At 37.3% G+C, this 16,691-nt stretch overlaps 1 protein-coding gene across 1 annotated transcript in view; it reads right to left on the bottom strand.

The window, feature by feature from the left end:
• Nucleotides 1-493: 493 nt before the first annotated feature.
• Nucleotides 494-16,691, bottom strand: part of LOC144222576 (ankyrin repeat domain-containing protein 26-like) — a 31,634-nt gene continuing 15,436 nt past the window's right edge. Inside the window, exons 7-12 of the mRNA XM_077753079.1 lie at nt 8,270-8,542; nt 7,518-7,717; nt 6,231-6,329; nt 6,060-6,168; nt 1,133-1,268; nt 494-630 (exon numbers count right to left, since the gene is read on the bottom strand). Coding sequence (XP_077609205.1) covers nt 494-630; nt 1,133-1,268; nt 6,060-6,168; nt 6,231-6,329; nt 7,518-7,717; nt 8,270-8,542 — 954 coding nt within the window. The remainder of the gene's footprint in view (nt 631-1,132; nt 1,269-6,059; nt 6,169-6,230; nt 6,330-7,517; nt 7,718-8,269; nt 8,543-16,691) is intronic.

Raw genomic sequence — 16,691 nt, 5'->3', positions numbered from 1 at the left:
CTTATTTCTCCATGTGGAAAGAGCTCAATGTTTANCTATGAATCAATGTTTAAAATTACAATTATAGATAGGTTTCGTGGCACCTTAAAATTGTCATACATACAAACATTGCCAATAGCCATAGCAGGAATACATCCAAATAATGTCTAAATCTTTAGGCCCATGTATAGTAAGAAAAATGGGAGAATACAACAAAGCCATCCATTAACACCACTGCAGTATTAATGACAACTTGGTTGTTGGGGTGTGTTCAAGCAACTGATACTGGAGCAGGTCCAAGTTTGTAAAACTCAGCAGTGCTGGTTTCCACGTACAAAATCTGCTTAAAAGTTAATTCAGTGCTAAGAAACACAGTTTAAAATATTCACATTACACATGAGACAAAAATATCTTTAATAATCTTTAATAACGATTTTCACATATAATGCGTTCAGTGGGAAACAATTAAAATATTATGTAAACATCCAGTGAATAAATTTTTACTATTTATTTTTCAGATCATATAATTCTTCTTCAAAATCTCTACATATTCTTGTGAGGTTTTGGCAATTACATCCTCAGTTCGACTTACATTGTCAGCAGATCCTAAGGGAAACGTTCTACGGGATTCTGCTTCAAATTTAACAGCAGCTGAAAAGGGAAAGAAAGAATTCTATTTGTTATCCAAAATGCTTTTGAGGCACCTGGGTGGCTCAGGTCGTGATCTCACGGTTCATGGGATATAGCCCCGCTCATGCTCTGTGCTGACAGCTCAGAGCCTGGAGCCTGCTTTGGATTCTGTGTCACCCTCTCTTTCTGACCCTCCCCTGCTCACACTGTCTCTCTTTCTCTCTCAGAAATAAATTTTTGAAAAAGCAAAAACAAAAAAAATGCTTTTATCTACAAGTTAGCAAAAAGAAAAAAGTTGAGGCCTTTATAAAGGTTAAGAAAAATGAAAATACCTACATACAACTGTAATAGGAAACACAAGGTTACTGTTAAATATATTTTGCTCAGAGTTGTACACTGAATTAATTGCTCTTGTGGATAAATATCAGAGCTTCTAGTTTTTCCATTACAAGGTGAAATTACAAGAAGGTCACACAGTCTACCCTGAAGAATTATATGCTATGGACTGAAAAATCAAACAAACATTTCCAAGCAGAGTCAAATACACAGGTATAAATGGCAGGTAGAAAACAAAGCACTACTGGAACACACTGAAGGGACATCCCAGTTTTGCATCCATATCGTCTGCTTTCTGGGGAACGTGATACGTAAGGGGATACCTGAAGGACAAGGAAAAAGTATGCTAGGTAGAGGCAAGAAGTACATGCAAAGAGCCAGAAGGGAGGAAGAACATGCGTGGAATTAGAAGTACTTTAACCTGATGAGGTGCTAGAGCAAAGCTGCAGAGTAGGGTAAGTAGTGAGAGAGAAGGCTGAAGAATCTGGCAAGAATCAAATTGATTTGGGGGTTTTTATTCCATGCTAAGGAATTTGAAGTTTTACCCAAGGGCAAAAGCAATGACAAAGTCAGTGAGTGAGTGAAGATTTAAATGTTACCTGTCACGTGACAGCTAAATGAGCTGTAATTACTTCACCAAGTATTACTAAGACAACTTTGGTTTTTTGGTCTTCTGTCACTAGCAGGATCAAAAATTTATAAAGCGCATCTTTTCTGAGAATTGTGCAGGCTGACAGTTCCATAGGGACGGCACAGTGAAGGAAGATTATAGGCAGAAATAATAACAGAAATCTAGATTTCTGGAGATGTTTTTAAAAAAATGTTTAATGTTTATTTTTGAGAGACAAACAGAACACAAGGAGGGAAGGGCAGAGAAAGAGGGAGACACAGAATCCGAAGCAGGCTCCAGGCTCTGAGCTGTCAGCACAGAGCCCGACTCACAGCTTGGTCTCACGAACCGTGAGGTCATGACCTGAGCTGAAGTCGGTCGGCCAACAGACTGAGCCACCAGGGCACCCCTACACCTTTGGAGATTTTTAAAAAAGCTATGAAACATGATGACTAAGTGAGGAAGAAATATGTTCTTCATTACGCTCATGCTTTTTACACATTTTATATGTATGAAAAATGTTAATGTAGTTTCTATTGTCCAAACAATGGAAAGGGATGCCATTGACTGCTTAGAGTTTACTTTAGAAATCAATGAGATCAAAATTCATAAATTTTGGCAACATCCCTTTTTTGAATTCTCTAGTTATAACTTTATCCTACTCCTGCTGCACCTGAAATAAGTCAAATATTATTGAGAATCTTTAAGGCAAACAATGACATTGTAGGAATTATATATAGCTTAGGAAATGTGGTCTTGAAAAAATACTTGTAGAGACTAAACCAAAGTGAGAGATTGCTTACATAGGAAGGCAATCACATTTATAAATACAATAAATTCCTACTTATTTTAGTTTTAGATAATTGAGAACAGATATCTACATAGATATATACATAATGCTAGTAGGTGAATCTGATAACATGTACATGAGTATTGGTCAATTTAATGTATATAATTTTTGAAAGGTGAGGTTTGATTTCATTGGTACAAAAAAGTTTAAACAGAGGTCATGTTTTATACTGAATGTCTTACTTGGAAATTCTTAGAAACCGCCCTTTATGAAAGTTTAATCACTTTTTTACTTTAATGAATTATTCCTTAAAATTGGCTTTCCATGTTTGTACTCTTAGAAAAACAAAATATTAAGGCATAGTTTTTGCTATTAATTTTTCAGGACAGACTCTTAAGTATATAAAAAGAAGAAAGTGGGACTGTCATGTGGAAATCTACTGGCAAAAAAACAAGTCAAACTATTTTGCTGTCAGTATTATGACTGAAACATTTCTTTTCATATGGACACAAATAATTCAGAAAACCTGTTTGAAGAAAGGAAAATATAGGCTTAGAGTAGTTTTCAAACTTAGCTTCTGATTTATAACGTTCTAGAATTAGAGATAAGGAAAACAATACACAACTCTTAATTGTAACTTTGTTTCCTTTCTAGAAATTAGGACCAAGGTTTCAAACACTTGCCTTTTTAAAGTTATAGTTATCTACCTAATTATGAAATGGGTAAGAATATATCAAACTACAGTAGACCCTTGAATAACAAAGGGGTTGGGATGCTGTCCCCTGTGCCATCAAAAACCGGTGTATAATTTTTTTTCTTAAATAGTTTCTCAATTTGCTTTCCATATGACACCCAGTGCTCATCCCCACAAGTGCCCTCCTCCATACCCATCACCCTCCTTCCCCTCTCCCCAACCNGGGGGTAAGTCATCTGCAGAAGAGGTGACCTGGCACAGGGTGTCTGAGAAAGGAGATATTTACATGTCTCAAAGTACTTCCCCATAAAAATACTAATTAATTGTAAAGTGAAAAGTTAACATTCCAGGGGAGAAACCTGGCAGATACTACCTCTGGTGGTCAACATTAACAACACGAGTATTGGGACAAATCAAAATTGTAGGTCACGTGATAGGATGTAATGAGACGAGTAGACAGTGCTGATACTCTTGCTAAACATGTATGATCTGAATTTTATCATAAGGGAACCTAAGAAAAATCCACATTGAAAGACATTCCACACTACTGGAATTTACTCTTTGAAAGATGAAAAGTCATGAAAGTCAAGGAAAGACAAAGGAACTTCTAGACTGAAAGAGATGAGGACACACAACTGAATTTGCTACATGGCTCTGAACTACAGGAACTTCCTCGCTATAAAGTATACTACAGGTAAGTGACAAAACTTTCAAAGAATATGAGGAATAAATGATAGAATGTATACTTAATGGGTGCACTTATAACGCAGATTTTTTTTCAGTGCTGTAAATGTAAATGTATTTCTCTTATAACTTCCTTAATAATACTTTTCTTTAGCTTATTTTATTGTAAGAATATAGTATGATACATATACTATACAAAAGATGTGTTAATTGACTGTTTTATGGTCCTAGTAAGTTTCTGGTCAACAGTTGATTATTAGTAGTTAAGTCTTCGGGGAGTCAAAAGTTATTCATAGATTTTTGACTGTGGGACTTGGGTCAGTGCCCTTAACCCCATTATTCTTTTTTTTTTTTTTTTTTTTTTCAAATAGTTTTTTTTCACATNAAAAGGTGAAAAGCCTTAGGCAAATCTTATTTCTCCATGTGGAAAGAGCTATGAATCAATGTTTAAAATTACAATTATAGATAGGTTTCGTGGCACCTTAAAATTGTCATACATACAAACATTGCCAATAGCCATAGCAGGAATACATCCAAATAATGTCTAAATCTTTAGGCCCATGTATAGTAAGAAAAATGGGAGAATACAACAAAGCCATCCATTAACACCACTGCAGTATTAATGACAACTTGGTTGTTGGGGTGTGTTCAAGCAACTGATACTGGAGCAGGTCCAAGTTTGTAAAACTCAGCAGTGCTGGTTTCCACGTACAAAATCTGCTTAAAAGTTAATTCACTGCTAAGAAACACAGTTTAAAATATTCACATTACACATGAGACAAAAATATCTTTAATAATCTTTAATAACGATTTTCACATATAATGCGTTCAGTGGGAAACAATTAAAATATTATGTAAACATCCAGTGAATAAATTTTTACTATTTATTTTTCAGATCATATAATTCTTCTTCAAAATCTCTACATATTCTTGTGAGGTTTTGGCAATTACATCCTCAGTTCGACTTACATTGTCAGCAGATCCTAAGGGAAACGTTCTACGGGATTCTGCTTCAAATTTAACAGCAGCTGAAAAGGGAAAGAAAGAATTCTATTTGTTATCCAAAATGCTTTTGAGGCACCTGGGTGGCTCAGGTCGTGATCTCACGGTTCATGGGATATAGCCCCGCTCATGCTCTGTGCTGACAGCTCAGAGCCTGGAGCCTGCTTTGGATTCTGTGTCACCCTCTCTTTCTGACCCTCCCCTGCTCACACTGTCTCTCTTTCTCTCTCAGAAATAAATTTTTGAAAAAGCAAAAACAAAAAAAATGCTTTTATCTACAAGTTAGCAAAAAGAAAAAAGTTGAGGCCTTTATAAAGGTTAAGAAAAATGAAAATACCTACATACAACTGTAATAGGAAACACAAGGTTACTGTTAAATATATTTTGCTCAGAGTTGTACACTGAATTAATTGCTCTTGTGGATAAATATCAGAGCTTCTAGTTTTTCCATTACAAGGTGAAATTACAAGAAGGTCACACAGTCTACCCTGAAGAATTATATGCTATGGACTGAAAAATCAAACAAACATTTCCAAGCAGAGTCAAATACACAGGTATAAATGGCAGGTAGAAAACAAAGCACTACTGGAANATATCTATCTACTGCTATTTAAGTAGATCTGATAAAAAGTACACTTAGTATCAGTTTATTTAATATATATAATTTCTGAAAGGTGCTGTTTGATCTCATTGGTACAAAAAAGTTTAAATAAGAGTCATAGTTTATACTGAATGTATTACTTGGAAATTCTTAGAAAAACTGTCCTTTATGAAAGTTTAATCAGTTTTTTACTTTTATGAATTGTTCCTTAAAATGGGCTTTCCATTTTTGCACTCTTAGAAAAACAAAATTTTAAGGCATGTTTTTTGCTATTAATTATTCAGGACAGACACTTAAATATATAAAATGAAGAAAGTGGGACCATCATACTGTCATGTGGAAATCAACTGGCAAATAACTGAGTAANGAGCTGGCAGTCAGCACAGAGCCCGACGTGGGGCTCGAACCCACGAACTGCGAGATCATGACCTAAGCGAAAATCGGATGCTTAACCGACTAAGCCTCCCAGGCGCCCCAAAACATTTCTTTTCATATGGACACAAATGTTTCAGAAAATCTGTTTAAAGAAAGGAAAAGTATAGGATTAAACCAGTCTTCAAACTTAGTTTCTGATTTATACTTTCCAGAATTAGAGATAAGGAAAACAATATATAATTTTTAATTATANCAAGTATGTGTCAATTGAAGGCCGTCGGTTTGATGTAGGAATCACTAAGTTTTCGCTTGGAGTAAGATTTCTCTGGAGCCCTGAACTATTTTTAAAATTTCCAACATTCCGTGGTTCCAGGGCTGGCCTCACATGAAGAGGGGTGAGTAAAGTTCTATGCTGCTGTTTCTCCATCAGAAGTTGGAGATTGATCTCTTCCAGCTTCTCATTAGACCTGCAAAGATTAAAAACACAAATACATTTTGTTTTTACCTAAATCATTCCTAAATGACTTACATTTTTCTAAGTTTCCATANAAGAGGGGTGAGTAAAGTTCTATGCTGCTGTTTCTCCATCAGAAGTTGGAAATTGATCTCTTCCAGCTTCTCATTAGACCTGCAAAGATTAAAAACACAAATACATTTTGTTTTTACCTAATCATTCCTAAATGACTTACATTTTTAAGTTTCCATAATAGTAAACAGAATTTGCCATTAAACAGTATTTTCCACACTAAACATATGACAGAGCACACCTACTATATAAAATTATAGTTTTAAAATTGTTCTAAAGAAGTACTTCTGTTTCTAGGGGGATTCCTAATTAACGATTCAAATTAGGGAAGGGAGAGAAATGGCTATCAGTGATGTATGTGGCTTAACAAGTAATACTTGCTGTCTTCTGCAATACTCGTACTTACAAGATCCTTCAGGATGCTGTTATACACCCTTATATTTAGTAAACCTGTTTACAGATATAAAAATAAACCATCCCTCAAAGACATTTTCAAGCATTTGCTCTCACCACTCCTGTACATTTCACTTATTATCTCAAAGAAACTGAGCATTTGACACTGAGGAATCATTTAGACCACCAATCTCTAGGAGAGAAGTAGATGGGAGAGGTGTGATCAGAAAGAACTAAAACAGCTACAGAGGCAATTCGCATACAAGAGTCACCAAGGCTCCGGAGGTAGAATCTGCTCTTTCTGTCTTCAGTCTTCCAGACACCTCTCTCCCACCATGGTGCTATTTTTAGCCACTTTGGGAGTTATACTACCCTTTAGCCCTATGTGAGTCCTTCTGTATTTCACATGGATGCCTTTGTGTAAAGGAGAAAACCTATGAAGGATAGTTTGTCTCAAGGCCCACTCTAGTAATGATACCAACGATCACAATCAAGAAAATAAATTTACCAAGCTGCCAGGATGAGTATTGACCTTTGGGGTAAAAGATGTAATCTTCCAAAAATAAACTCATTGACATTTCTATTTAGGGTCATTCTGGCAAGCAATTTTATTAATAATATGCTTCTAAGTTAGAAAGCTTCAATTAATTTAAGGCTAGGAGATCTGATTAATGGAAAATATACAGAAGGAAAACCCAAAAAAGGAGGAGAGATGCAAACTGTCCTGGACTAACATTTCGAGAAGTTAAGTTCATTTACAAACATCCTTTTCCAAAATTCTACTCTCTAGTTGGCTTTTACTTCCTACTCATCTCATGATCTTGGCTCCACAAAAATTATGCTTGGGAGGCATATTAATAAGCTAAATTTCTTTTCTATGATTCTGTTTTGACTTACTTATTAAGCTTATTTGCCAATGACTCTCTAGCTTTCACTTCTTCTAGGTAGAGTTGCTTGTATTTTTCCAATTCTGTTAAGTTACAAGTTTCTTGATAAGTCTTCTTAATAAGTTCAGATTCCAGATCTTTAATTCTGAGTTCCATTTGACTTCTCACTGTCTCATTTTCTCTTAACTTTCCTTGAGATGCTGCTTGCATCTAAAGCAAATGAAATGGATATTCTTAAAATAGTTTTAATATGAATAATTATATTTGTTTCCTTTAGTTTTGAGTTCATGATTCAAGGAGCAATTTTAAATGAAAAAAGGCTGGAGTGTAAAATATTTATCATTAATGTCAACTGAATTAAGTCTGATTTCTAAAAATAGACTACAATCATTCTTAAACTACTATTCAATCTGATAATTCAAATAATAACAGGATCAATTAAAAATGTTTAAACTCAACAATATAAAATTAAGAATAATCCAAGTGCAGTACAATTTTTAAACCATAATTTTTTCTCTTCCTCTTATTAGTGAGAATAATTTTTTAAATCATAATTTTTTTTCTTTTCCTCTCATTTAATGAGACTAATGATGAAAACAGATCTTTAAAGGGCGGTACAAATGCCTCCAGAAATCTATAAAACAAATTGCTATAAAAGAAGTAGAGGAAACCCATACAGTACATACTTCCAAAATGTAATTTGCAGGAAATGACTTAAAGCACATTATAGATCAATAAATTAACCTGTAAAAACAGACCCACTTTTTGTAATTTTTCTACTACATCCTGTTGTGCTCGTTCTTCAATCTCCCATTTATACTGTTCTACTTGACTGTTTTGTACCCTATACATTTCTATAACACTGTAGAGGTTTACTACTTCTTGTTCTAACTTCTTTTTCTTGCGCTCTAGTTTTTCACATTTCTTTTCTAGCGCTTTCATAGATAATAACTCCTGTTGAAGAACTTGATTTTTTGCATCCAGGTGTAGACATTCTGAAGATGTAGCTTCCAGTTTTGTTGTAAGCACATCAACCTGCATAAATAAAATAATATAGTTTGGAAATGGAGTGAAAAGTGTCTAACCCAAAACTATTATCAAAATTTTTTAAAAATTTTATTTTTAAGCAATCTCTACCCCCAGTGTGGGGCTTGAACTCACAATCTCAAGATCAACACTAACTGAGCCAGCCAGGCACTCACATATTGAAATAAATTCATTTGCAACAAAACGTTGTCTGTACTATAGGAGACTCTCAGAATGTGGAACCTTAAAGAACTCAGGAAATCAAGAGCAAAGTTAGACCCACCAGGTGTTACTCAAACAGACCTTGGCTACCACTGTCTTTACTATGCCCTTGATTTTATACTTTTATTTTTCCATGACTCTTGCACATCTTTCGTCCATAAAATATGTCACCTCTTAGTAGAAAGTCTCTGACCCCTTTGCCCATCTTAACACTCCATAATTTTTTTAAAAAGTTTTAGCAATACCATATGGACTTATGGACGCCTAAGTCAAAAAATGCCTCCCAAGATAAGGAAATTATCTTATTTGAAAATAAGACTCTAATGTCTGAATCTATAAATAATGATTCTAATGCCACAAGCCTTTTCTGAACTGCAAATATTTTATGCTAATCTGAACTGCATTCCCAGGGAAATGATTCTCAGGGTTATGAAATCACATTTTCCAGTATAAAAATTTAGTTAGATGATCCATATTTTTTTTTGAGCCAAAAAAAGTTTTAATCCAATATTGTTACCGTGTAATCTTCATTACTTTCTACAAAATAAAAGATCATACTAGAGGCGCCTGGGTGGCTCAGTCAGTGAAGCGTTGCACTTCAGCTCAGGTCATGATTTCATGGTTTGTAGGTTCAAGCCCCGCATCGGGCTCTGTGCTGACAGCTCAGAGCCTGGAGCCTGCTTCAGATTCTGTGTCGCCCTCAGTCTCTGCCCCTCACCTGCTCATGCTGTCTCACTCAAAACTAAATAAACATTTTTAAAAATTCATACTAAATAACAAAAACAACAACAATAAAAAACCCGCTGGAGTTTCAGTGATGCTGCGTTGGGAAGGACTTCCTTCCACTATGTGATTGGTAAGACAAGGTGAATGGATATGGTGGTTTTATAAATTTGCTGATATTTCTCCTGTGACGATCCCTCCCCTTAAATAGATGCTGGCTTCAGTAACTGGTTTCCAGGGAACAGAACATGTAGAACTGCTGTGAGTATTAGGGCCAGGTTAGAAAATGTCATAGAGCTTCCTTCTGACTTTCTTTCTCTAGGGAAGTTCACCCTAAGAACCCAGCCACCACGTTGTGAGGAATCTCAGGCCACCTAGTGAGTCTTCACTTGTGGCCAGTGGGTAAATTTTACTGTTTTCTAAATGTGTCCATAGGTCTTAAATATTCGTTCAAATAATAAGAAAAGGAGAAAGGAAGATGAGGAGGAAGAGGAGGGGGAGGAAGAAGGATGAGGAGGAGAAGAAAGGGGAAAAAGGGGTAAGGAAAAGAAGGGGGAAGAAGGGAGAAGGAGGAGATGGGGAAGGAGACGGAGGTGGAGACGGAGATGGAGATGGAGAGAGAGACGAAGAAGCAGCAGAAGCAGAAGAAAACACCATGGAACAACCTGAGTGACTGCTCCTAATGAACTGAATATACGAATATGATGCAGTGTGTATTCCAAGCCTAGGTGACAAAAGACAGTGCAGCCTCTGCCTCGCTCTATATCTCAGGCTGCCTACTGGGCATCTAGCCCACCATCTTGTGAGGAAGCTCAGGCCACAGAGAGGGTCTAGGCATGTCGCTGCAAGTGTTTCTGCTGCCTCCCAGACGGAAGTCCCAGGCAACAGCCAGCATCAACAACCAGACGTGAGTGAACAAATCTGATGGTTCCAGCCCCAGACCTTTCAGTTGTCCCACCAGCAGCTGAGTGGGACAGAGACTGGCTCCACTGGCCACACGTTTCCTAACAGATCTGTGAACAAAAGAAATCTAAACTTTGGGGGAGTTTTGTTAAGAAAAAATAAAAAAGATAAATTGAAAAGTGGATGAAAAAAAGAGATAAGATACATAAACTTACATAGTAGAAACTGGTCTCCATTCAAGTAGGATGTAATAAATGTTAAGATTAACTTATTAACAACAAGCAGTGCTAATGAGAAGGAGCAGGTAACTGCACGATGTAAGAAGTTTTTCTCAGTTTCCCCCCAGTTAGGATGATATTAGCTGCACATTTTTCATACATGGTCTTTATTATGTTGAGGTACGTTTCCTCAAAACCTACTTTGTTGAGGGTTTATATCAAGAATCGATGTAATAGTTTGTCAAATTCTTTTCCTGCATCTATTGAAATGATCATATAATTTTATCCTTTCTTTTATTAATATATCACACCAATTGATTTGCAAATACTGAACCACCCCTGCAAACCAGGGATAAATCCCATTTGATTATGGTGAATGATTTTTTTTATTTTTGAGAGAGAAAGACAAACAGAGAGCAGGCAGGGGAGAGACAGAGAGAAAGGGAAACACAGAATCTGAAATAGGCTCCAGGGTTGAGCTATCAACAGAGCCTGACATGGGGCTCAAACCCATGAGCCATGAGATCATAACCTGAGCTGAAGATGGACACTTAACTGACTGAGCCACCCATGTGCCCCTGGTGAATGATTTTTAAATGTATTGTTGGATTCAAGTTGCTAGTATTTTGTTGAGGATTTGTGCATCTATGTTCATCAGAGATACTGGCTTGTAATTCTCTTTGTGGTGTCTTTATCCAGTTTTGGTTATCAGGGTAATGCTGGCATCATAGAATGAATTTGGAAGTTTTCTTTCCTTTTCTGTGTTCTGGAACAATTTGAAAAGAAAAGATATAAATCTCCCCCCCCCCCTTTTTTTTTTGTATTAACTCTTGTTTAAATATTTGTTAGAATTCACCTCTGAAGCCATCTGGTCCAAGACTTGTGTTTGTTGAGTTTTTGGTTACTGATTCAATTTCTTTGCTGGTTATTGATTTCTTTTCAAAGTTTCTATTTCTTTCAGTTTGGTAATTTGTATGTTTTTAGGTATTTTTCCATTTCTCCTAAGTTGTCCAATTTGTTGGCATATAGTTTTTCATAATAATTCTCTCATAAATGTTTGTATTTCTGTGATGTTGATTGTTATTTCTATTCTCTCATTTGTGATTTCATTTATTTGGGTCTTTTCTATTTTCTTGTTGAAAGCTCTGTCTAAAGCCTTATCAATTTTATTAATTTTTCAAAGAACAAGCTCCAGGTTTCATTGATCTGTTCCAGTTTTATCTGTCTTTTTTGTTGGTGTCTGTATCATTTATTTCTGCTTTAATCTTTTTTTTTTTTTTTTTTTGAGAGAGAGTAAATACGAGTGGGGTAGGGGTAGAGAAGAAGGGAGGGAAGGAATCCCAGACAGGTTCCATGCTGCCAGCACAGAGCACCGTGCAGGGCTCCATCTCACAACTGTGAGATCATGACATGAGTCAAAATCGAGAGTCAGACACTTAACTGAGTTAAGCTACCCAGGCACCCCCTGGTCTGATGGTTATTTTTTCCTTTCTTCTGCTGGGTTCAGGCTTCATTTGTTGTTCTTTTTCCAGCTCTTTTTGGTGTAAGGTGAGGTTGTTTGATATTTTTTTTTGCTTCTTGAAATAGGCTTCTTTCTATTACTATATACTTCCCCCTGAGAACTACACTTGCTGCATCTCAAAGGTTGGACCATTGTTTTTTTCATTTCCATTTGTATACATGTATTTTTAAATTTCTCCTTCTATTTTCTGGTTAACCCATTCAGTGAAGTAGCATGTTATTAAACCTCCATGTATTTGTGGTCTTTTCAGGTTTTTCTTCTTGTGGTTTTTTTTTCTTGTGTTTTTTTTTTTTCCTTGACTTCTGGTTTCATAGCATTGTAGACAGAGAAGGTGTGTGGTATGACTTCAATCTTTTTTTAGTAATTAAGGCCTATTTTATGTTTTGATCTATTCTGGAGAATATTCAATGTACACTTAAAAACAATGTGTATTCTGTTTTACTGTAGAAAGTTGAGTATATCTTTTAAGTTGATCTGGTCCGTTGTGTCATTCAAAGCCACTGTTCTGTTAAGATATGCTTATCTGGTGATTTTTTGTTAAGATCTTTTGATGTAAATGGGGTGTTAAAGTGCCCTAACACTGTATTATCATCAGTTAGTTCCTTTGTGTTGGTTATTGTTTTATGTACTTGAGTGCTTCCATGTTGGGTGCACGAATATTTACAATTGTTAGATCTTCCTATGAAAGTGTACCCTTTATTATGATATAGTAGTCTTCTTTGATTCTTGTTACAGTCTTTTTTTTCCTAAGTTTATTTCTTTTGAGAGACAGAGTAGGGGAGGGACAGAGAGACGGGGAGAGATAAATTCCCAAGCAGGCTACACACTGTCAGCATGGAGCCCAACATGGGGCTCGAACCCACGAGCCATAAGATCATGACCTGAGTCAAAACCTAGTCGGTCGCTCAAATGACTGAGGCACCCAGGTACCCCACAGTCTTTGTTTTAAAGACTATTTTATTTGATAAAAGTATTGCTTTTTCTTTTAACATGATAAATTTTTCTTCATCACTTCATTTTCATTTTTTAATATAAGTTATTGTCAAATTGGCTAACATACAGTATATACAGTGTGTTCATGGCTTTGGAGGTAGATTCCTGTGGTTCATCCATTACCCACAACACCCAGGTGCTCATCCCAACAAGTGCCCTCCTCAATGCCCATCACCCACTTTCCCTTCTCCCTCACACCCTCATCAACCATCAATTTGTTCTCTGCATTCAAGAGTCTCTTATGGTTTGCCTCCCTCCTTCTCTGTAACTAGTTTTTCCCCTTCCTTTCCCCTATGGTCTTCTGTTAAGTTTCTCAAGATCCCCCTATGAGTGAAAACATATGGTATCTGTCTTTCTCTGACTTATTTCACTTAGCATAATATTCTCCAGGTACATCCACATTGCTGCAAATGGCATGATTTCATTCTTTCTCATTGTCAAGTAGTATTCCATTGTATATATAAACCACATCTTCTTTATCCATTATCAGGTGATAGGCATTTAGGCTCTTTCCATAATTTGGCTATTGCTGAAAGTGCTGTTATAAACACTGTGGTATATGTGCCCCTATGAATCAGCACTCCTGTATCCTTTGCATCAATTCCTACTAATGCTGTTGTGGGTCGTAGGGTAGTTCTACTTTTAATTTCTTTGAGGAACCTCCACACTGTTTTCCAGAGTGGCTGCACCAGTTTGCATTCCCATCAACAGTGAAAGCATCTCCTCACTTTCAATCTACAGGTGTCTTTATGTCTAAAATGAGTCTTTTAGAGGCAGTATATAGATAGGTCGTTTGTTTTTTTAATTCATCCTGTCACCCTATGTCTTTTGATTGGAGTGCTTAGTCCATTTACATCCAGAGTAATTATTGACAGATATGTATGTATTATCATTTTACTATTTGTTTTGTGGTTGTTTCTGGAGATTTTCTCTCATCCTTTTTTGTCTTTGATGTTTCTCTAATTTGCTGTAATGATATATTTGGATTTCTTTCCTTTATTCTTTGCATGTTTATTAGTGGGTTTTGGCATACTGTAGGCATTAATTTGTATATCATCACTTCTGTGTCGAGCAGTCTATATCAAGTTGACGGTCATTTAGTTTAGAATCCATTTTCTTTCTCCTCCCCATTTTTATATAAGGTATTATATTTTATATCCTTTTGTGGTGTGAGTCCCTTGACTGATTTTTTTTTTTTTTACAGAAACACTCATGTTTACTGCTTTTACGTTTCCTGCCTTTATACTGTCACTTTTGATCTCTCCTGTCCGCTCCAAGAGTCTCCTATGATATTTCTTGCAGGCTGATTTAGCGGTCACAAATTCCTTTGTTTTTGTTTGTCTGAGAAATTCTTTCTCTCCTATTCTGAATGATAGCCTTATCGGATAGGGCATTTTGGCTGCAGTTTTCTCATTCAGTACTTTGAATATATCATGGCATTTCCTTATACTCTTATGGGTTTTCCCTTGGAGGTTAATGACGTGTTTTGCTGCTTTTAAGATTTTTTGCAGTAGGGTGCCTGAGTGGCTCAGTCAGTTAAGCATCCAACTCTTGATCTCAGCTCAAGTCATGAGCTCACAGTTGATGGGTTTAAGCCCCCCATTGGGCTCTGCACTGACAGCACAGAGCCTGCTTGGGATTCTCAGTCTCTCTCTCTCTCTCTCTCAAAAATAAACACTAAAATTAAAAATAAAAAAAGATTTTATTTTTTTTAATTTTTTTTTTACGTTTTATTTATTTCTAGGAGAGAGAGAGAGACAGCGTGAGCAGGGGAGGGTCAGAGAGAGAGGGAGTCACAGACTGAAATAGGCTCCAGGCTCTGAGCTGGCAGTCAGCACAGAGCCCGACGCGGGGCTCGAACCCACGAACCGCGAGATCATGACCTGAGCGAAAGCCTTCTGGCTTAACCGACTAAGCCACCCAGGCGCCCTGAAATAAAAAAAGATTTTAGCAGTATATTTTGAAATTTAATTATCATAATGTCTTGGTATTGATGCTGATGGAAGTTCTCTGTGCCTCCTGAATCTGGGTGTCTATTTTCTTCCCCACATTAGGGAACTTTTCAGCGATTATTTCTTCCAATAAATTTCCTGCCCCCTTTTCTCTCCCTTCTTCTGGACTCCTAGAATATGAATGTTATTACATTTGATGGAGTCCCTGAGTTCCCCAGGTCTATTCTTGTGTTGGATAATTCTTCTCTCTTTTTCGGCCTCATTGCTTTCTATTACTTTGTCTTTTAGGTCATTAATTTGTTCCTCTGCTTCTTGCAGCTTGCTGTTCATGTATCAAGCATGTTTCTAATCTCATTTACTTCAGTCTTCATCTCTGATTCTTCAACTCTTTTTTTAAAAATATTTTTATTGTTTATTGTTGAGAGAGAAGGTGACAGAGTGTGATCAGAGGAGAAGCAGAGAGGGAGGGAGACATAGAAGCAAAGCAGGCTCCAGGCTCTGAGCTTTCAGCATAGAGCCTGATGCAGGGCTCCAACCCACAACCTGTGAGATCATGACCTAGGCTGAAATCTGACGCTCAATTGACTGAGCCACCCAGGTGCCCTCTGATTCTTTAACTCTTTTGTGTCTGTGGTAAGGGTCTCATTGATGTCTTCCATTCTTTTCTCAAGTACAGTGAGTATCCTTAGTATTATGGTTCTCAATTCTGCATTAGGCATGTTATTTATATCTGTCCCATTTAGATCATGGCCATGACCTTATCCTGTTCTTTCATTTAGGATAAATTTGTCTGTCTTCTTTCTCATTTTGTCTAAGTATCTGCCATCTTCTCTGTGTTAGAAAACCAGTTATGTCACCTGCTCCTGAAAGTAACAGACTTATGTAAAAGATGGCATAAAATGCCCAGGGTCTTGCACTTCAGGGAGTGTCACCAGTGTGGGCTGCATGTGTTCTGCTGTTGTGTTCTGGCTGCACTATCCTTCAGGCCAGTCATCTACAGAGGCTCTCCTTGCCTGCTCCGGGGAGCGTTTGGTCCCTGGCCTGAATGTAGCAAGTTTTCACTAGGTGTGCTCTGGTCTGCTTACAAATGAGACATGCAAGCACCTCCACTGGAACTGAGGCCCTGCAAAACTGTCCTGTTGGGATATGTGGTGTGGGCAGGAGTTTGTCTTGGTCTTCTAGGGGAGGGGTCTGTTGTGCTAGACCTCAAGCAAGAGTGATTGAGAAGGGTACTTCCACCAGAGCACCAGAGGGTGGTGCCTAGTGTAAGTTAGGTAGCCAGTGTTAGTGATGCACTGCTTTTTGCAGATGGCTTTGTGTTTGTGCTGAGGGGCAAGAGAAAGAGATGGTGCCAGCCGGCTGCTTTGTGCCTACAGAGGGTCTCTCTCAACTTTGCCTCTCGGGGACATGCTCTGAGAAGAGCAAATAATGTCCCCACTGAGTGCCCCAGGCACTCTTCAGGTCACTGTTTCCATGCTGTAGTGCTCCCAAGTTGTTTGTCTGCCCTTTCCTCAAGAGCAGTGCAGTGCCCGCAGGGCCCTATCCCAGCTAAACCTGATGCCCTTTAGAACTCCAGGCTTTAAGCCCTAATGGTTGCAAGAACACAGGAAATTCAGCCTCTCTTG

This window comes from Crocuta crocuta, unplaced genomic scaffold (genome assembly GCF_008692635.1).
Source record: "Crocuta crocuta isolate KB4526 unplaced genomic scaffold, BGI_CrCroc_1.0 scaffold1459, whole genome shotgun sequence".
NCBI classification, from domain to species: Eukaryota; Metazoa; Chordata; class Mammalia; order Carnivora; family Hyaenidae; genus Crocuta; species Crocuta crocuta.
Note: the sequence above shows the minus strand (reverse complement) of the source record. Positions and strands in the feature narration are given on the sequence as shown.